Source organism: Eptesicus fuscus, chromosome 21, assembly GCF_027574615.1.
Source record: "Eptesicus fuscus isolate TK198812 chromosome 21, DD_ASM_mEF_20220401, whole genome shotgun sequence".
Taxonomy (NCBI): domain Eukaryota; kingdom Metazoa; phylum Chordata; class Mammalia; order Chiroptera; family Vespertilionidae; genus Eptesicus; species Eptesicus fuscus.
In genome coordinates this window covers 12,362,086-12,386,607 of record NC_072493.1, presented here as the reverse complement: position 1 = coordinate 12,386,607, position 24,522 = coordinate 12,362,086, and the positions used below count along the sequence as shown (strand labels likewise).

At 44.8% G+C, this 24,522-nt stretch overlaps 1 protein-coding gene and 1 pseudogene across 1 annotated transcript; both read left to right on the top strand.

Annotated features, from left to right (window-relative positions):
* Positions 1-808: 808 nt before the first annotated feature.
* Positions 809-22,936, top strand: DPEP2NB (DPEP2 neighbor). Its single transcript, XM_054710868.1, is given in 5 exon segments — positions 809-993; positions 12,010-12,112; positions 15,429-15,479; positions 22,479-22,633; positions 22,787-22,936. Coding segments are annotated over 2 exon segments (300 nt in total). The 5' UTR covers positions 809-993; positions 12,010-12,112; positions 15,429-15,479; positions 22,479-22,483.
* LOC103284825 (60S ribosomal protein L28-like) lies at positions 6,829-7,199 on the top strand (annotated as a pseudogene).
* Positions 22,937-24,522: the final 1,586 nt, after the last annotated feature.

Below are 24,522 nucleotides of genomic sequence, written 5' to 3'. Positions count from 1 at the left end.
CAATAAAATATATTTAATAAATAAATAAATAAATAAATAAATAAATAAATAAATAAATAAGTGAAGGTTTTTACAAGGAAATAAGCCCAGGGGCTGAGCACGCCTGAGGGGAGCCGGGTAAGTACCATCAGCCCCGAGGGGGGCTCTGGGGCCCAAAGCCCACTGCCAGCCTCCCAGGACCCGGCTCGTCATGGGTGACAGCTCAGCCTGGTGTTGGGCCTCCAGCCCCCAGAGTTAGGGGTGGGGCCTCAAACCTCCAGGGTCAGGGGTGGGGCAACCAGTCGATGTGTCTCTCTCATCGATGTTTCTCTCTTTCTAAAAATCAATGGGGAAAATATCCTCGAATGAGGATTGAGGGGAAAAAAGAATAAGGTATGAGTTTGGACTTTTGAAATGGGCTGAACTAACAATCATAAGAAAGCATAAAATTGCTTTATCTCCGGTTAAAGGATCCTAACAGGGGATTTGACAGTGTGGCGGGTGACAACACATTGGTTGAAAAGGTTTGTACCATCAAATTTAGAATTAATAACAGGAAGATCGGGGGGAGGCGGGGGGGAGTGCCCTTTAAAGATGTGTCAAAGGAAGTCCACTTGAGTGCTAGGGTAGAAGCACCGTCCGCCAGGTACTGGACCCGCGCAGCTAAAGACTACATTTCCCGAAAGCCTTGGCGGGGCGCACCCTCGCTTCCGGTCTGACGTTTTCCGCCGCTGAGGAGGGCGTTCTTGGAAGGAATGAAATTCTGGCGCCCGGCAAGCCGATTTCCGGTCTGCGTAGGCGTTTGCGCGGCGCTTCGTGTTCGCTTCCCACTGGGCGAGCGCTTCTTCTGCCCGGCGTCCTGCTGCGGGTGCCAGGCAGTCCGGGCCGCCAGCAGCCACTCGTGCCCCATAGCAGAACACCTCAGGTCAACCCATCCCCTCTTTTGTCACTCTGCCATCTCCTATCGCGTGACCCACTGGACAAAATGGGGATAAATTGAGCATATGAAATTAGGTAAGTGGAGAAACTCCAGGTAACCATATCTCCTCACTCTGAAAAGGTGTAGCTTTTCCTGAGGAAGTGTAAGTTTCTACTCCCCCCGAAACAAAGTCATAAAAACAGACACCATCTCTCTTCTCTGTCCTTCTTCCCTTCTGCTCCCTTCCCCGGGACAGGAGGGACCTGTGCAGGACGCCTGGAGGGAGGACAATGAAGCTTTAAGAGAAGGGTTACAATTCCGGTAAGGGTGGCCTAGGTAATTAGGACCAACTCTTCCATAGAAAACGTAAGCTGGATGGAATGTTGAGAAAAGAAAAAGCATTCCAAAGAGCTAACAGGAGTGAAAAATTAGGGATCAAACTCTAGGAGGAGCAAGAGATGGTTTGTAATCCCAACACTCAGGGCTTCCTTCGCCTGACGCCATTTGTTGCTGGAAGGAGACCCCTGTGAATCTCAGCTGTGAGGTCGGGGGACGTGCAGTGTAAGGGGTACCAGTGTAAAAGTGCTGGAAGCTGGGAGTCTGAATAATCACCCCCCATTTGAACTGGAACCCCAAATGAAACCGCCTTCAAGAAAATGTTGAACTGGAGATGAGTATGTCTCTCAAATGCAGCTCCTCTGGGAAGTGCAGGGGACCTCAGCCTTCAAAATCTACAATATTGATCAGTCTGTGGTGTGCCCAGGTGACTGGCAGAAGCGAATGAATATAATCTTGAGAGAAACGTAATATCTCACACATCAAAGTATTCACGCACACATACCCCTTTTCTAGTAACTTCCAGCGCATTTTCAAAGATAGGTATACAAAGAGACATCCTGAAAAGAACATGCAGAATTAATAGACAACAAATACTGACACAAACACTTTAGATAATGGAATTACCAGAGAAAGAGTATAAAACAGCAATTTTTAAGAAGTTGATTACATTTTTTTATTTATTGATTTTAGAGAGAGAGGAGAGAGAAACATCAATTTGTTGTTCCACTTATTTATGTATTTATTGGTTGCTTCTTGTATGTTCCCTGAGTTGGCACCTTGGGATGATGCTCTAACTGAGCTATCTGGCCAGGACTCTTAGTATTCTCAAAGAGATAAAACACAAGTTTGTTAATACCTGCTAAAACAAGAAAGCTTAAAAATTTGACATAGATTTTTTAAAAATAACCAGTAGGTGTGATCCAAACAAAGCATTTGCAGTTCTAGAAAGTTCCCACACTTTGAGAACCACTGATCTAGGTTAACAAAAACACAGCTACTTTCAAGGGATGATCTTGCTTGTTTTGTTTTTCAGCCAACACTCCTCCAGTTTATTCACACTCGTGGCCAATTTTCCCAGCTATATCCTTAACTATGTCAGACAACATTTCATGGAACATATAGACCAACATAGTAACAAGGAGGCAAGAATGAAAATGATATTCAAACTCAAGTTGTATACATTATGTACACATGTCAGTCATACCTTAATAAAGTGTTTTTTAAAAAGAATGAAATCTTTGTCCATTTTTCTACAAAATTTCAGCAAGTATTTTGTTTAATTGTGTAAGCTAAAAGGAAGTGTGTGTTGGTGAGGAGGGGCGGTGCTGGGCTGGTCCCGGTGCCCCAATCCCAGCTACAGCGCCGCATTGTGAATGTGCTCAGGATGGAGTGAGTCACTGACGGCAGCCCAGTGGGACCAAGTCTGGTGACTTCTACGAAAGTTTACATAAGTCAGTGCTATCTTGGTGGGTGGAGGAGAAAGCACCAGAGGGAGGAGGGAGAGGGGAGATGGCCCAGGCAAGAGCGACTGCTGGACTTGCCTGGACCCTGGGAAGCAGCTGCTTGGAGCAGGAGTTGGTTCCAGGTGGTGTGGTCAGATGGCATTCTCTGAAAGTCAGATTCTGTTTAGTAGGAACAGGAATTTAGTACATGTCTAACAAGTTCCTCTTCTGAATTTCTCAGCAGAATGGCAGTGCCCTCCTTTTCTTTGAGGTATTCAGCCACTTTTTAAAATATATATATATTTATTGATTTCAGAGAGGCAGGGAAAGGGAGAGAGAGAGAGGAACATCAATGATGAGAGAGATTTGGCTGCCTTCTGCACACTCCCTACTGGGGATCAAGCCTGCAACCTGGGCAGGTGCCCTTGGCTGGATTCTAACTCGGGACCCTTCAGTCTGCAGGCTGATGCTCTATCCACTGAGCCGAACCAGCTAGGGCTTCAACCAACTCTTAAAAAATTTTTTTTTTCTATTAATTTCAGAGAGAAAGGGAGAGGGATAGCGAGATAGACACTTCAGTGATGAGAATCATTGATCAGCTGCCTCTTGCATGCCCCCACCGGAGATTGAGCCCCAAACCCAGGCATGTGCCCTGTCCAGGAATCAAACCGTGACCTCCTGGTTCATAGGTCGACACTCAACCACTGAGCCACCAGCCAGGCAGCCAACTCTTAAGTAGGACTTCACTGGTAGTGTTCAGTGAAAACGTTTATATTTGCTTATGCTTTCTCTCCCCTCCCCTAGAAGAGATCAGTAAGTAGTCCACGTTTACCTTTATTTCTACTGATTGTAAAACAGTTCCATTCTCCTTGTTGAGCATCTTCTTTTCAGGAACACATTTTTGTAAATAGATTAGATTTTCTTTTAATTTTTTTTCCATTTAGTAGCATTATTTTGTTGTCTTCTCGTTGCACATTCATATACTTAGTTCAGGACCCTGTACCTCTTAGGTAGTAATAAACAGTAATGAACTGAACAAATGGACATTTCCAATGCTCCTCAGTGCCTTTTTCCCCAGCCAGTACTCCTCTCTGAGTGACGGGGCAGATTTTGAAAACTCTGTACCTCAGTTTCCTTAACTGTAAAATGGGCTTATGAATAGAACCTACTCCCCTAGGGTTGTTGTGGATTAAATGAGTTAATATGTGGTACGGTGCATGGCCCACCCAAAGTCACACAACAGATGTTTCTTGCTGCTATTTTATCATTATCATCACATCATCCAACTTGGAAGCAGCTGTACTGTAGTGGGCACAGCGTTGGATCTGGAGTTAGCTGTGACATTAGCTGTGTGCTTTTTGCCACGTCATCTCCCCTCTCTGAGTTTCAGTTCATCTTTATTTATTTATTTATTTATTTATTTATTATTTTTAAATTTCTTTTGATTAAGGTCTCACATATTTGTCCTCATCTTTATTTATTAAAACATCTTTTTAAATCCTCACCAGAGATTATGTTTTTATTGATTTTAGAGAGGGGGAGGGAGAGATCAATGTACCCTTCAGTACATGGGACTATGCTCCAACTGAGCCACACCTGGCAGGGCTTAGTTTGTCTTTAAAGCCGGGGGGGGGGGGGGGGTACCATAACCCCACCTGTTATAACTGGTGTGAGGACTGAGTTAGTATCTGTAAAGTACGTGATGAGCAGGTTGGGATTGTAGGGTGGTTTACTTGGGTGCCTCCTAGTAAGAGTAAGAGCTGTAGGACCCTGCCCGCCTCCTGGTGGGGACACTGCGTGCATGCCAATGGCCACCAGGGGGCGGTGGCTGACTGCAGCGGGAGCCCTGGAAGCGGCAGAGCCGGCACAAGATATGCTGGAATTTTACAGCATCAAAATGAGGAGATTCAGGCTCTCCATCCTGGGTCCCTGCACCTGAGGGAAAGAGATCTGGAGCACATGGCAGGCAGTAGGGCAGATCAAAGTCAGCATAAATCAGGGACACCCAGTGTAATGCCGGAGGAGCCCATCAGCTCCATGAACAAAGCAGTCTTTTCCACAACTTTTTATTTTTAAAAATTTCAAACCAAAAGAAATGTTTAAAGAACTGTACAATCAGCCACAGCCAGTTTGGATCGGTAGATAGAGCGTCGACCTGCAGACTGAAGGGTCCTGGGTTCAGTTCTGGTCAAGGGCACATGCCCAGGGTTTCGGGCTTGATCCCCAGTTAGGGGCGTGCAGGAGGCAGCTGATTCTCTCTCATCATTGATGTTCCTATCTCTCTCTCCCTCTTCCTTCCTCCCTGAAATCAATTTAAAAAAAGTCTTTTTAAACTGTACAATCAACAGACACCCTTATACCTTTCATCTTGATTCACCAATTGTCAATATACTTTGCCAGATTATTTATACATAGATTTTATTTATTTATTTTTAATATATTTTATTGATTTTTTACAGAGAGGAAGGGAGAGGGATAGAGAGTTAGAAACATCCATGGGAGAGAAACATCAATCAGCTGCCTCCTGCACACCTCCTACTGGGGATGTGCCCGCAACCAAGGTACATGCTCTGGACTGGAATCGAACCTGGGACCCTTGAGTCTGCAGGCCGACGCTCTATCCACTGAGCCAAACCAGACAGGGTGCACAGATTTTATTTGTATTTTTATTTTTTGGCTGAGACACCCTTATACAAGTAACTTTGAGTTACTTGCAGACATTCTTACACTTTGCTCCAGATTCTCCAGTCTGCATCTCCTAAGAACAAGGATGTTCTCCCACGCAGCCACAATGCCAATATCATAGCTAAGAAACTCAACATGATAGTATTATCTCATATACAGTTTCATATTCAAATTTTCCCAGTCATATCCTGTATAGCTATAGTTTTGTTTGTGATCTAGCATGCAATCAGTGTTCACCTAACTCTTTCATGACGGTTTTGAAGAGTCCAGGCAAGTTATCTTGTACAAGATCCCACAATCTGAATTTGTCCTATGTTTTTTTCATGAATAGATTCAGATAAGTCACTTTTGGTAAAACATTGCAGAGGCCATGTTACCTGTTTCCCATCTACACTAATAATAGAGGAATGTGCAAATTGTCCAGGATGCCATCACAGTAACAACCGAACAGCAGGCTGCATGAGGCGACAAGGCCAGCAGGGGGTTAGTGAGGGACGACCAAACGACTGAACAGCAGGCTGTGTGGGGCAACCAGGCCGGCAGGGGGTGCAGTGAGGGGCGACCAAACGACTGAACAGTAGACTGACCAGGCCGGCAGTGGGGCACTTGGGGGCAACCAGGCCAGCGGGGGATGGAGGAGCAGTTGGGGGTGATCAGGCTGGCATGGGGGGGTGGCGGTTGGGGACGATCAGGCAGGCAGGCAGGCGAGCAGTTAGGAGCCAGCAGTCCCAGATTGTGAGAGGGATGTCTGACTGCAGTCGGACATCCCCCAAGAGGTCTCAGATTGGAGAGGGTGCAGGCTGGGCTGAGGGGACCCCCCCCCATGCACGAATTTCGTGCACCGGGCCTCTAGTTACATCATAATAGGAGGCCCATCGTGTAGGTTTCTACCATACTGGTGACACTGAGTTTGATTGGGGTGCTAGATGTGACAGTTTTCTCTCCCCACCAAAAAACTGAATTAGATCAGCACACTCTAAGAAGCAACAAGCAGCCCAGCTGGTGTGGCTCAGTGGTTGAGAGTTGGTCCATGAACCAGGAGGTCACAGTTTGATTCCAGTCAGGGAATATGCTTGGGTTGCGGGCTCCATCCCTAGTCAGGGGTGTGCAGGAGGCAGCTGTCAATGTTTCTATATCTCTACCCCCCCTCCCTTTCTCTCTCTGTAATCAATAAAAATATTGTTTTTTTAAAAAGAAGATAAAGAAGCAACAAGTTGAATCCAGGATGTGAGACAAATTGCCTAGTTTCAACAATAATTCGATGGTATGGGGCTACAAAGAAGAAAAGACTTTTTGAATAAAAGAGACTTATGAGACATAATGGCCAAACACATTGGATGGACCTTGTTTAAATTCTTATTTGAATAAACTAATTGTAAAAGGACATATTTGAGACAATTGGGGAAATTTTAGTGTTAGATGATAGAAAGAAATTACTTTCCATCAGCGAGAGGAGCTGCTGCCATGTCTGCCCACCTGCAATGAATGGTCCTAGGAAACTGCTCCAGCTTCCTGACAAGAGGAGCAAGCAGAGGTACAGCACTGAACCCAATAATGGGAAGGCCTGCAACACCTTTCACTACAATGGTCTGATTCAGGACAAGATGGTGGCCATGGAGCCTGCGGCCCATGGCAGAGGTGTAGTGATTGTCATGAAGTGGAGATCCAGCCAGACAAAACCAGCCACCCTGAGCAGCATCCGGCACATGATCCACAAGAACGGGTATTGCCCGTTCTGTGTATGGTCGCTATCTTCAGGGCCAGCACCATCCTGCACAGACAGAAGCCTGGGGGTGAAGAGGAAGTGGGTCCGTCCCACCAAGAGCACCCCCTGAGCACCCTCTCCCCCCCAAAGCAATAAAGGTATCAGCCAACTTTCCTTTAAAAAATTACTGATAATGTCACTGGGTGTAATAATGGCATGATTATTATTTTTCAACATTATATTAATAAATTGTAACATAGTCATGTGGTAGAATATTATACAGCGATGAAAAGAATGAAGTAGAGCCTCATAGATCACACTAGATAAACCTCAGAAATAGTGGGGGGAAAAATCAGATTATAGAATGATATAATTGCTATACCAATGATACATATTTATTGATATATATGACATGTAATAATACATTATGATATAAGATTTGCTTTTTGCATATATATTTTATATATTTATTTAAAATCTGAAAAACAGTGCTAGAGATGGTTTATGGATACACACATATGGACTAAATATAAAAGCATGTAAAGGAATGATTAACACTATATTCAATGAGTGATGTTTAGGGCAGAAAAGGGTGTTGGAATAGGGAAAGGTACATAGGAGACTTCTACAATAGCTGTTAAGAGTTTTATTAGGGTAGGTTGTGGTTAAATTAATTATGTTACTATCTTTCCCTTTCTTGTGTATACCTGAGATTATTTCACAGATTTTTTAAATATGTTATTGATTTTAGAGAGTAAGGAAGGGAGAGGGGGGGAGAGAGAAAGAAACATCAATGTGAGAGAGAAACATCCATATGAGAGAGAAACATTGACCAGCTGTCTCCTGTATGCACCCCAACTGGGGACCTAACCCGCAATCTGGGCACGTGCCTTGACCCAGAATTGAACCAGCAACCTCTGGGTACATGGAACAGTGCTCAACTAACTGAGCCACACCGGCCAGGGCTCACAAATTTTTTAAAAATATAGTTTCTTAGAGAAGAAAAGGCTTTTATTTATCAAGCAACTACTAGATTCAAAAAGCTTAACATATGTTGTCTACTTCAATGCTCACCTTGAAACCAAATGCAGGTACGGCTGAGAAGATGGCGGACTCCTGTCCTCAAAAACCATCGTAACATCTCAGTGCAGGCAGGTTTTTTTTCAGGATGGAGAGGGGAAGCAGAACAGAGAAATCAGGGGAGGGTTCGTGGACGTGCAGGGATGAGGGGTAGTTGTCTGGTCACCTTCAATAAGGATCCTGGCATTAGCGAGTCCCTGTGATCAAGCCAGCCCAGGCCCAGGCAGGATCTGGAAGAGCACGTTCTTCTAATGTGCTCAGAAAGGGGAGAACGTGTAGGATGCTTTCCCGTAGGTCTTGATATGGATCTTTGTGGTTAGCATCTTTGAGTTGGTCACTTGTGTTGTTTTGTCATCTGAATTGCTGGTGTCTTGAGGCCAAGCCACTTCTTAGGCTCACATGGCAGCTGAAACTGCAGATCCCTGTAATAGTACACTAAAAAACTTCTCACTTGCAAGCTTTAATTTTAGGGGGTAGGGGGGAGAGGAAGCAGGTTAGAGTAACAAGCTGGGTTCAAACCTACTCAGATTAAAATAAGTAGTGTATAGCATAGTCCTTCACCATTACAACCTCACTTTTTAAATCCTCTGCCACCACTCTGCCTCTTTGTACACTCCACTCCACTCATACTAACCTACCTGCTGACTTTTTTGTTTAATTAATTTTGAGAGAGAGAGAGAGAGAGAGAAAATATCGATTTGTTGTTCCAGTTATTTATCCATTCGTCGGTTGATTCTTGTCTGTGCCATGACAGGAGATTGAACCCGCAACCTTGGCGTATCAGGATGATGCTCTAACCAACTGAGCTACCTGGTCAGGGCTTGCCTATTTTTTTGTTTTGTTGTTGTTGTTTTTTAAAAGCTGGGCACAGTCCTACCACGGAACCTTTGCACTTGCTGCTCCCTCCACCTGGAATATTCTTTCCCATAAAGAGCATGGTTTCCTCACTCAACTCCTTCAAGTATTGCTCAAATAAGAACTTTTCAGCAAAACCTTCCTAGGTTAGCCTGTCTCCCCTACCTTGCTCTACTTTTTCACCATAGCAGTTGTCACCTTCTGACATATCATATAATTTACTGACTTCCTATGTTTGCTGTCTGTCTCCCCCAGTAGTTTGTAAACTCCATCGGAGTAGAGATTTTTCTGTTTTATTCACTGCTGTATTCCCAATACCTCAACAATTTGGCACATAGCATAGGCACTTAATACATATTTGGTGAATGGATGAAAATGTTTTATTACTGCATTACAAATTACCTCAAAACTTAGCAGCTTAAACCATAAACTATTCTCTCATATGGTTTCAGAGGGTCATGAATCGAGGAGATGCTTAGCTCAATTTCAAGCTCAGGTTCCCCATGAGACCGAAGTCCAGCTGTTGGCCTGAGCTGTGGTCACCTCAGAGCTGGACTGGGCCTACAGAACCCACTTCCAAGCTCACAAATATGGCTGTTAGTAGACCTCAGGTCCTCACCGTCTCTTGGCCAGGAGCCTCAGCTCTTAGCCACATGGGCCTCTCTTCACAGGGCTGCCTCCGGGCAGCTGGCTCCTCCTAACGTGATCAGAGAGAGAAAACAAAAGCACTCAAGACAATGACTACAATCTTTCTTACCTAATCACAAAATACAGTAGTTGAGCATTGACCTATGGCAATCTACCATCTATGGTAGATAGAATAATGATGGCCCCTCAAAGATGTTCATGTCCTAATCCCTATTTTTTATTTTTATTTTTCATGTCCTTATCCGGAGAGCCTGTGAGTATGATATCTTACATGCCAAAGGGACCTTGGGGATGTGATTAGATTAAGGATTTCTGACCTCCAGGACTGCAAGATTATAGATTTGTGCTGTTTTAAGCCATTAAGTCTGTGGTGATTTGTTACAGCGGGAATAGGAAATGATGACACCATCACTTCTACAATATATTGCATTGGGAGAAGTGACTCAACCCTCGTTCACAGGGTGTGAATACCAGGGCGCAGTTACTGGGAAGCATTATAGAGGCTGCCTACCACAATGAATAGATTATTAACTCCGCTTGAGAGAGAGGTAAACGAGACTCAGAGGAGTAAAGTAACTTGCCTGAGGTCATAGAGCTAATAATTGTGGAATCAGTTCCATCTGATAGAGTAAATTCCAAACTCTTAATAACTAGCTACCAAGTCCTACTTGATCTGGGGTCTGTCTCTCTCTCTATAATCTCAGACACCAAGTTTATCCCAACCCCAGGGCATTTAAAACACTCCAAAACATTACTCTTCTGGGGGCTGGCTTATTCTCATCTTGCTGGTCTCAGTTCAAATACAAGTTATTCCCTGTTAACATCCTGACTTTTATCTCTTTATCCTATTTTAGTTTTTATATTTTATTTAGTATTCCTTTACTGTCCATCTGTTCCTACTGCTCCTACCTCTCACTCATGAGGGCAGGGGCTTGGCCTGCTTTGTTCATTGCTGTATCACCATTATTGGCACATAGTGGGTACTAAGTAAGTCTTTACTGAATGAATGAATGAATGAATGAATGAATGCACAGGGAGGTAAAATAGTTGAAAATTTTTTAATTCGCTTCTCTGAGCATCTTGAAATAACAGATCTTACTTGGCAGACTTTTTGAAGATTAGAATGAAAGAAGTCACAAGTCCTAGAGCTACAGGCTATATTTTGAAAGAAATGAGAGTTTTGATTCTACCACTATGGCTAGACTGGGCCTGAGGGTGTTCACAGGGCTCTGCACTCTAAGAGCCCTTTATCTCCAGGGAAGGGAGAACACTGGCAGGGGGGTGAGCAATCCACCAGTACCTGTATTTGAATAATAACTAAGCCTTTTCTTCCCAGGCTGGTTCTGCTGGTTCCCACATCTTACCCTGCAGGCAAAATCCTTTCTACTTAGCCAGGAACCAGAGCTCTCTGAAGACCCTGCAGGTCAACCACATGTTGAATGAGGCTATATTAGGCAGAGGGAGCAAGACTTTATTAGGAAGGCTGAGTTCTTGTGATCTTGGATAAAGAACCTATTTTCTCAATCTTTCTCCCTCTTTTCTGGGTAGGAGGGGAGGAACTTGAGTGCAGAGAATTGAATAATCACCTCATTTCGAAGCCCACACTCACAGTTGGTTTGGGCAAGGTTCCTCTCTGGTTTTATTAATTCACTCACTCATTTATATTTCTTTGTACCCCTGCCCTCCACTCCCATTACTCTACTCCCCCACACTTTTTAAATAAATACCTTTGAATTTGTGTGTAGCTTTGTCAAATATGTAGTGCTGTTTCATGTGAATATGACTTAATTTTTTAACCCTTTGCACTCGGATGTCGAGTGTGACTTGACACAGTTAGCAGTAGAATAAAGGAATCGAGAAAAGCAAGCGAGTGCAAAGGGTTAATTAAAGGGTGCCCTACTATATATATCACTTTCTGTCTCTTACTGTGGAAACCAGCTTCCACCATAGCCCCCAGGGGGCCTCCTGTTATTCACATCTTTGAGCAGTCCCTTCTCGCCTTGAATAGAGCTGACCCTACTCAACAAATAAGATATTTCTGCCGAAACCGGTTTGGCTCAGTGGATAGAGCGTCGGCCTGCGGACTGAAAGGTCCCAGGTTCGATTCCGGTCAAGAGGCATGTACCTTGGTTGCGGGCACATCCCCAGTGAGGGGGTGTGCAGGAAGCAGCTGGTCGATGATTCTCTCTCATCGATGTTTCTAGCTCTCTATCCCTCTCCCTTCCTCTCTGTGAAAAAATCAATAAAATATATTTTAAAAAAATGATATTTCTGGGATAACTGTGCAGTTTCCATGGCTAGGTGATAAAAAGACGTTGCAAACTCCCCTTTCCTCTCTCTTGGATCACCCACTCTAGGGGAAGTCAGCTGCCTTGTTGTGAGGACACTGAAGCCGCCCTATGGAGAGGTCCAAGAGGAACAGAGGTCTCCTGCCAACAGTTAGCACCAACTTGCCAGCGCGTAAGTGAACCAATCGTGAATGATTCTCCTGCCCCAGTCAAACCTTCAGATGACAGCAGTTCCAGCGACATCTTCACTGTAACCTCATGACAGGTCCCAAACCAGAACCACTCAGTCAAGCCATTCCCAAATTCCTGACCCACAGGAACTCTGTGAGATAATGGATGTTTATCTTTATTTTAAGTCATTAAATTTTGGGGTAATTTGTTACCCAGCAACAGATAACTGATATTTACTCTTTCATTTAGCTGTATATGGTGTAGAACTATCCAAATTTCTTTGTCTAGTTTAGGAGACAGCAAAGTTTCACTGTAAAGAGCTAGATAGAAAATATTTTAGGTTTACAGGAATATGGTTGCTGTTGCAACAAGCCAACTCTGCTGTTGTAATAATACTGTTGTAATTAGCTAATTATTAATAGTAGGAAAGGAGCAAAGGGAATGCCAGACATTATAGGCATGTTCCCTGCAAAACAAGGGGACTGGGCAAAAGGAAGATAAATGTATGCCCAGTAAAGTTGGGATGACTAGGGGAGGTGCTTTCTGTCAGTCATACCTGAGGACAGAGGTGGTTGGCCAGAATGGACGTAGCTGACTGCAACTGTGAGAAGATTTGGGATATTTAATTCTCTAACCAAAGAAACTTGCTCTCTTTTTTAAAAAAATACATATTTTTATTGATCTTAGAAAGGAAAGGAGAAGGAGAGATAGAAACATTGATGAGAGAGAAACATCAATTGGCTGCCTCCTGCATACACTTTTGTGGGGATTGAGCCCACAACCTAGGCATATGCCCTGACTGGGAATTGAACCTGTGACCTCCTGGATCATAGGTCAACACTGAACCACTGAACTGCACCGGCCGGGCGAAACTTGCTCTCTCATGCTCTTGGCTCTCTTGGTTCCTCTTGGCACGCTTGACTTATGGCTCATACTTGGCTGCCTGGCTTTCGTCCACATGGCCCACAGCTATGTGGACCACACACACACAGGACTAATGGACTACAACTAGCCTGATGCTGACCTGGACCTGACTCTAACATGGAAAGGAAACTCAGGACACTAGCTTTCGTTCCAGCTTTACTGAAACCCCAGCTGTACTCCTATGACTGGACTAAGGGAAATGGGACTTTGGAAACCCAGGGGTGTAATTCCACAGAGATAAACCTTTCTACCATATCTCATTCTCCCCTGAGGGCCTCCAGAAGTGCTTATTCCAGGGGTAGATCAAGGACCTCACTTCCACTGATAACAGAAGCACAAAAGTAACCATAGGTAATACACAAGCGAATGAGCCTGGCTGTGTTCTAATAAAACTTTGTGGATGCTGAAATTGGAATTTCATGTAATTTTCATGTGTCACAAAATATTCTTTTGATTTCCCCCCAACCATTTAAAAATGTAAAAATCACCCAGCCGGTGTGGCTCAGTAGTTGAGCGTCAACCTATGAACCAGGAGGTCACGGTTCGATTCCCCTTTGGGGCACATGCCTGGGTTGTGGGCTCGCTCCCCAGTGTGGCATGTAGTAGGCAGCCGACCAATGACTCTGTCTCATCACTGATGTTTCTATCTCTCTCCCTCTCCATTGTTCTCTGAAATCAGTTTTTTTTTTAATTTATTTTTTAAATGTAACCATTCTCAGCTCAAGAGCCAAGCTGTACAAAAGCAGGCAGCAAGTCAAATTTGGCCTACAGGCCTTGGTTTGTTGACCGTGGTCTATTTCCTTGTTTTGAACTGCTGCATAATTATCCCATATTGTGCTTTTACCATATTTTACGTATTTATTCCCCCAGTGAGGGGCATCCAGTTTATCTCCTACTCCCAGCTACCACAGACAACAGCATAAGTGAACACCCCTGGCTGTGTGGGAAGGTCCCTGGGACAATTGCCCAGGAGTGGAATTGCTGGGTCTCGGGATATTAGTCTACACTCACCAGTGGTGCATGAGAGCCCCATTTCCCCTACCAACACTTGCTATTGTCCAACTTCCTAATTTTGCCAGTCCGTGAATTGGTATCTCCTCTTTGTTTTGGCTTGCATTTCCCCTCATAACCAATGCATTTGAACATCTCTTTGCATACTAATATGCAGCTAGGTTTCCTCTCTAAATTGCCTATTCATGTTCTTCATTTTTCTATTAGATGTTTCTGACTTTTTCTTATTAGGGAGACTTCCTCTTCTGGGCCTCAGTTTCCCCATGTGCACCGTAGTTGCCTATAGAGCTTTCCTGAGATGCCATCCCTGTTCCTGAAATCCCTATGCCATGTTTCAAATAATGAGAAGTTGGCCCAAGCGTGGTGGGGTTTTTACCGATATTATCTCATTTTAGAAATCCTGGCCCTGGCCGGGTGGCTTAGTTCATTGGAGCGCAGTCCCATACACCAAAAAATTGCAAGTTCGATTTCCAGTCAAGGTACATACCTAGATTGTAGGTTGATCCCCAATTGGGGCTGGTATGGGAGGCAAGTGATCAATATTTCTCTCTCACATCGATGTTTCTCTCTCTCCTCCCCTTTCCTCTCCCTCAAAGTAATAAAATATCCTTAGGTGAGGATTTTTAAAAAATAGAAATCCTGGTTTTATTTGGGGATTATAACTGAGCCTTGGTTTTGGGGGGTTGATTATCCACTGTGGGAGATCATGGGATTTATCTAGTACCACTGTGGGAGATCATGGGATTGAGCAGATGTCCAAGCTGGGTTCCATTAGGAAGAGCTTGAACTACAAATCAGAAAAAGACAGAAAACACTTCACCTGGGGTGAATTGGAAATGATGTTTCTAAGTGAGAAGACAAGACACTGGAGAGAATGAGGCCTTCTCTTCATAGCTGGTGCAAGTGAAATTAGTTCTAAACTTTTTTGAAGGGCAGTTTGGCTGGTATGTGCCAAAAGCCTTTAGCACCTGCATACCCTTTGACTCAGCAATTCCCTAGCAATTTGTCCTGAAGTAATCAAAGACAAGGAGAAAGTGTTTGGTGGTGTGTGTGTGGGGGGGGGGGGGGGCGGAAATCACACTGAAATACCCCTGCAGGGATGGAATACTATATCTGTGTCTTAAGAAAAATGTTCTACAGAAGGATTTCTAATACTATGGGAAGATGTTTATAATTCAGTTAACATGAGATCCATGTTATAAAATAGTGGTTACAGAATGATCTCATTTTTGTAAGGAAAAATATATATGAATAAAGAACACTGGGGAAATGTCTTTACTGAGTGCTTCATGTGTGCCATGCACTGTTTTTAGTGCTTTACAGCCTCATTTAGTTCTCACACAATTCTATCAGTAGGTGCTATTATAATTCTCATTTCACAGGTGAAGAAACTGAGGTCAGAGAGGTGAAATGAGCTGAGCAAGTCGCAGGTGGTAAGTGATAGAGCTGGGATTTGAACCCAGGTGGCTGGCTCCAGAGCAACCCCAAAATACTCCCATGGCCACCTCCATATTCATATCTAAAGAATGAGACTGAGTGGCCCTTATTTCCTTTATCTGTATTTTCTGACTTTTCTACAATTATTTATTTATTTAACCTTTTTTGTTTTGTTTTGTTAATCCTCACCTGAAGATATTTTCCATTGATATTTAGAGAGCATGGAAGGGAGGGGGAGAGACAGAGAGAGCAGTATCAATGTGAGAGAGACACACAGATTGGTTGCCTCCCACATGTGCCCCACCAGGGTCAGGGATCAAGCCTGCAACCCAGATACGTGCCCTTGATGGGAGTCGAACCTGGGACCCTTCTGTCCACAGGCTGATGTTCTATCCACTGAGCTAAACTGGGAAGGGCTACAATTAACTATTTTAAAATATATTTTTTAATTGATTTCAGAGAGTAAGAAAGATAGAAACATCCATGATGAGAGAGAATCATTGATCCGCTGCCTCTTGCTCGCCTCATACTGAGGACTGAGTCTGCAACCTGTGCATATGCCTTGACTGGGAATTGAACCATGACCTCCTGGTTCATAGGTCAACACTCAACCATTGGGCTACAATGAACTATTTTTAAAATATATATTTTATTGATTTTTTTACAGAGAGGAAGGGAGAGAGAGAGAGTTAGAAACATTGATGAGAGAGAAACATCAATCAGCTGCCTCCTGCACACTCCCTACTGGGGATATGCCCGCAACCAAGGTACATGCCCTTGACTGGAATCGAACCTGGGACCCTTCAGCCCGTAAGCCGACACTGTATCCACTGAGCCAAACGAGTTAGGGCTACAATTAACTATTTTTAAAGAGCATTTTCCACTCCAGGCGCATTGAAGTGGTTGGTGCTTTTGGAAATATGACAGTACAGGGAGGCTGTGGATTGGGTTGTTGTGGGGAGAAGAAACAGGAATGATTTGGAGTTTTGCTCACCTCACACTGTGTCCCAGGCCCAAACCCTCCTTTCGTTCTCAAACATATTAAGGAAATCAAAGGTCAGATATTAGTTCTATGACTTTAGGCTGCTTCCTCACTCTTCCTGAGCCCTTTCCTGGTATGTCATCTGGGCCAGATTTCTAGAGAAACCTCCCAGTCTTTTTCCTTAACCCCCCTTCCCAGCGCTATGAGTGAGGCATAGGGAGGGGAAGCCTTGCTCTGTGGTCCTGGGAAGGAAAGGAGGGAGGACTGGGAGGAGCTGGGAGGAGCAAACTGGATTGGGAATGGAGTGAGGAATGTCGGTGGAGCAGCAGGGAGGGACAGGTTTGGGGAGGAGTCTCCTCCTATCTCTCCTCTCCCTGAGGCTGTGAGGAATGACTACTCCATCTCCTGTTGTAATTCTGGGAAGGTCTGTGCTATGGTGAGTACTGGACAGGGAGTCCAAAGACCTAGATTTCACTTACACCTCACCATTGGTTACCAGTGTCCCAGAGCAAGTCAGTCTGTTCTCTGAACGTTGGCTTTCTCAGCAGTTAGGAGTTAATGCCTGGCTGTTTGTGAAGCAGCAAGAGGAAAGGTGCTTTGTGAAAAGCTAAACAACTATGTGCTATGTCAACATGCCAACAGTGCGCCTCCTATTGTTTCTTTTTAACAGCTTTAAAAAAAATCTTTATTGTTGAAAGTATTACGTAAGTCCCTCTTTTTCCCCCATTGACTCCCCTAGCCTGCCCTCGGCCCCTTCCCCCCTTCCCCACCCTATTGTCTGTGTCCATGGTTATGCAGATATGCATACAAATTCTTTGGTTGATCTCCCCCCCCCCGCCCCCCCCACGACTTCCCTCTGACATTTCGCAGTCTGTTCTGTGCGTCTGTGTCTCTGGATCTATTTTGTTCATCAGTTTATTTTATTCATTAGATTCCACATGTGAGTGAGATTCTGTGATACTTGTCTTTCTTTTTTTTTCTTGGGTTGAAAACTGAGTTACTGCCTTTCTTCTCTGTGTGGGTTCTTTTTTTTTTTTTTTTAATAATTCTTTATTGAAAGTATTGCATATGTCTCCCCTTTTTCCCCCCATTGACCCCTTCCAGCCGGCCCACACGCCCATCCCAGGCCCTCACTGCCCCATTGCCTATGGCCATGGGCCATGCATATATACGTACAATGTTCTTAGTTGATTACTTCCCATCCTTCCTCCCTGGCCTTCCCTCTGAGATTCTGCACTCTGTTCCATGCTTCCATGTCTCTGGATCCCCAGGTTTGTCAGTTTATTTTGTTACTTGGATTCCACATATGAGGGAGATCATGTGATACTTGTCTTTCTCTGACGGACTTATTTCACTTAGCATGATACTCTCCAGGTCCCTCCATGCTGTTTCAACTGGTTAGAGATTCTTCTTTCTTACTGCTGCATGGTATTCCATGGTGTAAATGTACCACAGACTTTTTTATCCACTCATCTTCTGATGGGCACTTGGAGCTGTTTCCAAATGTTAGCTATTGTAAATTGTGCTGCTATGAATATAGGGGTGCATATATTCTTTCTGATTGGTGTATCGGGTTTCTTAGGATATATTCCTAGAAGTGGGATCACTGGGTCAAATGGCAGTTCCATATTTATTTTTTTGAGGAAACTCCATACTGTTTTCCATGATGGCTGCACCAGTCTGCATTCCCACCAGCAGTTTACCAAGGTTCCCTTTTTCTCCACATCCTCACCAGCCCTTGTCATTTGTTGATGGTAGCCATTCTGACAGGTGTGAGGTGATATCTCATTGTCATTTTAATTTCATCTCTCTGATGATCAGTGACTTTGAGGTTTTTTTCATATGTCTCTTGGCCATCTGAATGTCCTCTTTGGAGAAGTGTCTATTTAGGTCCTTTGCCCATTTTTTAATTGGATCGTTTGTCTTCCTTTTGTTAAGTTGTATGAGTTCCTTATATATTTTGGACATGAACCCTTTATTAGATGTATCATTGCCAAATATTTAACAGCTTTTTTTTTACATATAATTCACATATTACCCAGTTCACCCATTTAAAGTATATACTTCAGCAAGTTTTATTCAGAGTCGTGTAACCATTACCACAATTTTAGAACATTTTCATCCATGCCCCAAAGAAACCCCATTCCCTTTAGCTATGGCTGTCATCCCTCTCCCCAGTCTTCTTAGCTCCTCAGCCCTAGGTAATGACTCCTCTACTTTCTGTCCCTATAGATGTGCTTATTCTGGACGTTCTGTAACAATCGAATCACACAATGTGCCATATTTTTCTCTGACTTCCTTTACATAGCATAGTGTGTTTTTGTTATTGTTGTTAATTCTCACCTCAGGATATTTTTTCCCTTGATTTTTATTAGTCCTGCAGGGGATCAAACCTGCAACCCAGGTATGTGCCCTTGACTGGGAATTGAACCTCGACCCTTGGGTGTGCAGCTGTCCGATGAAACTTTATTTGTGGACAATATAATCTGACTTCCATGTAAAATTTTCATTCCTTTTTTATAGCTGAACAATATTCCATTGTATGGATATACCACATTTTGTTTGTCTATTCATCAGCTGAACATTTGTATTTTTCTCCTACTTATGAGCTATTGTGTGTAGTGCAGCTGTAAACTTTAATATGCACATTTTATATGGACATATATTTTCTTTTTGTTTTTAATTAATTGATTGATTAATTTGTGTTTGTTTGTTAATCCTCACCTGAGGATATTTCTCCATTGTTTTCAGGGAGAATGGAAGAGAGAGGGAAAGAGAAAGACAGAGAAACATAGATGTGAGAGAGACACACACACATCAATTGGTTGCCTCCTCCTGCATGAGCCCCGACCAGGGCCAGGCTGGGGAGGAGCCTGCAACTGAGGTACATGCCCTTGACGAGAATCAAACCCGGAACCCTTTGGTCCACAAGCCAACACTCTATCCACTGAACCAAACTGGCTAGGGCTATATTTTCTTTTCTTTTTTTTTAAACAAATCTTTATTGTTCAGATTATTACAATTGTTTCTCCTTTTTTCCCCCATATCTCCCCACCACCCGGTTCCCACCCCCCCTCTGCCCTTACCTCTCCCCTCATTGTCCTTATCCATAGGTGTATGATTTTTGTCCAGTCTCTTCCCATACCCCCCACACAGACACCCCTTTGCCCCTAAGAATTATCAATCCACTCCCATTCTATGCCTCTGATTCTATTATGTTCACCAGTTTATTCTGTTCCTCAGATTTTTAATTCACTTGATTTTTAGGATCACTTGTTGATAGATATGTATTTGTTGTTCACAATTTTTATCTTTACCTTTTTCTTCTTTTTCCTCTTTTTAAAGAATATCTTTCAGCATTTCATATAATACTGGTTTGGTGGTGATGAACTCCTTTAGCTTTTTCTTATCTGTGAAGTTCTTTATCTGCCCTTCAATTCTGAATGATAACTTTGCTGGTAGAGTAGTCTTGGTTGTAGGTTCTTGCTATTCATCACTTTGAATATTTCTTGCCATTCCTGTCTGGCCTGCATAGTTTCTGTTGAGAAATCAGCTGACAGTCGTATGGGTGTTCCCTTGTAGGTAACTAACTGTTTTTTCTCTTGCTGCTTGTAAGATTCTCTCTCTGTCTTTTGCCCTTGGCATTTTAATTATGATGTGTCTTGGTGTGGTCCTCTTTGGATTCCTCTTGTTTGGGGTTCTGTGCGCTTCTGAACTTGTAAGTCTATTTCTTTCACCAGGTGGGGGAAGTTTTCTGTCATTATTTCTTCAAATAGGTTTTCAGTATCTTGCTCTCTCTCGTCTTCTGGCACCCCAAAAATTCAGATATTGGTACGCTTAAAGCCATCCCAGAGGCTCCTTACACTATCCTCACACTTTTGGATTCTTCTTTCTTTCCGCCTCTCTGGTTGGGTGTTTTTTTCTTCTTCATATTCCAGATCTTTGGTTTGACTCTTCGGGTACGGTGGTCTACAGTTGAGTGTCTGTATATTCTTTATTTCAGACAGTGTATGCATAATTTCTGACTTGTCCTTTTCCATTTTTTTGGTATTCTCATTAAGGTCCTTGAAGGTCTCTTCAAGTTTCTCAGCGGTTTTTAGAAGATTCTTAAGTAACCTTATAAATGTGGTTCTGAACACTGTGTCATCCATTAGTTTGCTTTCCTCCATCTCTCCTACTCGTGACATACTTCAGTGTCTCCGCATTTTGGCTGCCTCCCTGTGTTGATGGAGTGGCTTTGTGTGGTCAGTGACCTATAGGGGCCAGTAGCTCAGCTTCCCCAATCACTCTAGGTGGTCACTCTTGGTACACCCCTTTGTGGGCTGAGCGGAAAGTCTTGGTGTAGTTAAAAGCCTTGATTGCTGTTGGTACACTGGGAGGAATTGACCACCAGGCCATTGGCTGTGAGGACCTGCTGTGTCTATAACGGAAGAATTGCTGTGCTTGAGACACGTTTATAGGGTAGGACTTGTTCCAGTAGGGCTTTGTTGCTCACTGAGTCTGCCTCTTGAATGTGTCCCTTATGAGAGTGGTTGAAATCTGGTGTCATCCACACCGACCACTAGATACCCTAGTGTCTGGATCTCCAATGGGGTGCAGGTCTGAGGCCTCCCAGCAGGAGCTATAGCAAGAGCTACAGTTTTCTCTTTGCTTGGGTGGTTTTTGAGCAGTCTGACTGGAGCTGCAGTTAATTTGGTTGAGCTGCCACAGAACAGGCCATTTATATGTAAAAGCCGCTGTGTGGAGCCTGGGCGGGTTTGTAGAATGTGCAGGGCGGGGTCTCAGGGCAGGGCGGGGCCTCAGGGTGTCACTAGGCTGGGGTGTGGCCAACGGCCATAGCTGCCTTCAGCCGTCTCTGCCTTTCCTCGTTTCCAAGTCCCTGTGTCCCGTGCTCCAGCGCAGCAAACCTTGATTGCTGGGCGCACCACTGCAGAAAAGTCACTCTCACTCTCCGACCGATGCCCGAGAGTCCAGCTTCTCCCCGTAGGCGTCTGGGTCCCCCGCGTGTCCCCAGAAACTGGAGTTCAGAGTGATTGGGAGTTTGTCTCCCTTCGGTTTGAAGAAAAGCCGCGCACCCAGTCACCCGCCGCCAGCCCGCTTCGTGCGCCTCCGTACCTCAGCTCTCCAGCGTTTGCCCTCCCTTCTCTTCTTAGTTGTAAATCTACCACTCAGCCAGCTTTCCCGTGGTTCTGGGTGGTAGATGTTTTGTTTTTTAGTTGTATTTTTGAAATTGTTGTGCGAGGCGGCAGTTTAGTTGTTTAACTTTGCCGCCATCTTGGTTCCTCCCCCTATATTTTCTTTTTAAAAAAAATATTTTTTAATTGATTTCAGAGAGGAAGGGAGAAGGAGAGATAGAAACATCAATGATGAGAGAGAATCATTGATTGGCTGCCTCCTACATGCCCCCCACTGGGGATCCAGCCTACAACCCAGGCATGTGCCCTTGACCAGAATTGAACCCATGACCCTTCAGTCCACAGACTGACGCTCTATCCACTGAGCCAAACTGGCTAGGGCTCATTGATGTTTCTATCTTTATGTCCCTCTCCCTTCCTCGCTCTGAAATCAATAAAAACATTAAAAAATAAAGTAAAAAAGCAGTATGAATGGGGCCTGAGAGGAGTTGCCAAGGTGGGAGGGCTTCTGAAACCCATTTATATTATTTCCCAAAAAAACTTGGAAGGCATTTCCTTAAAGCCTTAGAAGTGATGCACTGTAAGAAATCTTTCCTCTATTGTGGGAGAGATGGAGGGGATCCTGATTGTAATTATTTTTGGGGTCTGTCTTTTCTGGGAACGGGAAAGATTTTCTGTTCTCCTGCTGCTGCTCTAGGCCCCGCAGAATTGCTTTTGCAGCAACACCCCTTCTGTAGGGGACTCATAGCAGTGATGGGTTAAGGCTGTGTTTTGGATGCCAAGCAGATTAGAAGGCTTCAGCAAGAACCTGGGAGAGACATGAGAGAGGGGACGTCCTGGCGGCACAAGTGACTGATCAGTTCTGATTTTCTTTCCAGCGGCAATGGCTCCCACCTTTCCTCCTACACCTGGTCACTACCATGTCCTCTACCAAAGGTGGGGCGAAACTCGAGTGGGCTGGCATGGGGAGACATACTGCCTGGCTGGTGGCTACCGGTCCTATGGGGATGCTCCTTTGGCCACCCCAGCAAAGGTAGAGGCAGAGAAGCCGGTCCCCAGAGGAGCACGTAAGAGGCATCGTCCTGTGGAATGGTCAAACAAAGACCTCGGTTGCTCCAGCCCCAAAATTCCACGATTGGAGCATGATAGCAAGGGGCTGACCCCACAGAGGCTCACCCCAGCAAAGGCGGAGGCAGAGAAGCCAGTCCCCAGACGAGCCCTCAAGCGCTGTCGCCCTGTGGAAGAGTTGGATGAAGACCTCGGTTGCTCCAGCCCCAAAATTCGACGACTGGAGCAGGGTGGCTAGAGGCTGACCCCACAGAAGCTTGCTGGCTGAGGCATTCTGTGGAGAGGACAAATGTTTAATGGCCTAAGCCAGCTGATGCCTTCTCCTTCAGGGACCCCCACTGCCCACCACTGGTGATTACAAACCTGAGCCATTCTGTCTGTGCCTTCCTCAGCCAGGAGCCCTCTTCCATACCAAACAGAGAAGGGCAAGGAGCCTCAGAAACGGAGGTTTCCAATGGGAGGCTGCTCTGAGCATCCCAGGGCTGAAGCCGCCCCTGCAGAAAGCCTGCTGGTCCTCTGCTCAATCCTCTAGAGTCCCTTCTTGGGCAGAAGAGAGAGAAGTCTGCCCTCTGTGAGCCCAGTAGGATCCAGGAGCGAAGAGGGAATGCAGAGTGGCCTTAGCAGGGGCCCACCCCGTCATCTACCACGTGGGCTCCTGCCCTGAGTCATTGCCAGCGGCCACCAACACAAACCGGGAGGCTTCTTGAAACTGAAAGAAACAGTCTGTGATACCCCGAGGGAGCCTTCTGTCTGGGGGCTCAGGAGTGGAACAGGGAGACTTAGGAAGTCCTGCTTCCTGGAAAGTGTTAGGACTTGAGGACAATATAATCCTTAACTGCCATTTGTAAGCTTCCCGCCACAGGAGAACAATGACCAGGAAGACTTGTCCAAGCTTCCTGCCATGGGAGGACAAGACCAGGAAAACTTGCTGGACTCCATCTAAAGGGTTAAAACTGGTCTAAAAACACCCGATTGCACATCCGCATTCTAAGCCCATCAACTCAGCCCCAAGACCCATAGACGACAAGAGCTTCCCGCCAGTGACTGCATATAGGATCGAAACTCCAGCTCCTGGTGCTGCCACCATGGACCCAGCGTCCCCTTGGTTAAGTGCTGTGCAGCCCTTCCCTTTGGATATCCCACCCACCATCCCCTTTCCTTAAATAAACTCAGTGTTTCTTTATCCATCGTCTGCGATGGCTATTTTGCCTGCCCGCATACCACCAGGTGTTAACCTTTCAGAAAGTGTGTGTCTAGCACCAACCCCTTCCTCCCAGGGCCCATCTGCTTTTTTTACTCCCTCTCTGTCCTCAGTGGGGTCCCTTACTGATCAATAAAATAATGTTTTTCTATAGAAGCCAGTGTTTGACTTGAAATCCAGTTGTCCAGTGTGAAGCCCTGAACCTCTCTTGTTTCCTTGAAGTACATTCCCATGTGGGGTACCCGGTCCTGTAAGACCTTCTGCCTCCAAAAAGGACCCTTGGGTGAAGCTTCTGTGTGACTCCTGCAATGACACCCGTGCAAATTGAGGCCGGACTCAGATTGAAACCAATGAGTACTTCCGTGTGTGTGTGTGTGTGTGTGTGTGTGTGTGTGTGTGTGTGTTGGTGTGTTGGTGTGTGTGGGGGCGGGGGGGGGTAGAGGCTTGTCGCTTGGGATATTTTGGTGACTGAGATGATTGAAGCCCCTCCTCTCAAGTCATGCACAAACAAAAGAGACAAGTCAACAATATACTTTCAAATAATGATAATTGCTATCAAGAAACAGGATAAGAGGATAGAGTGATGAGAGGATGCTACATTACACAAATGGTCACCTTCCTTGAGGTGGATTTTCAGTAGAGACGTGAATGAT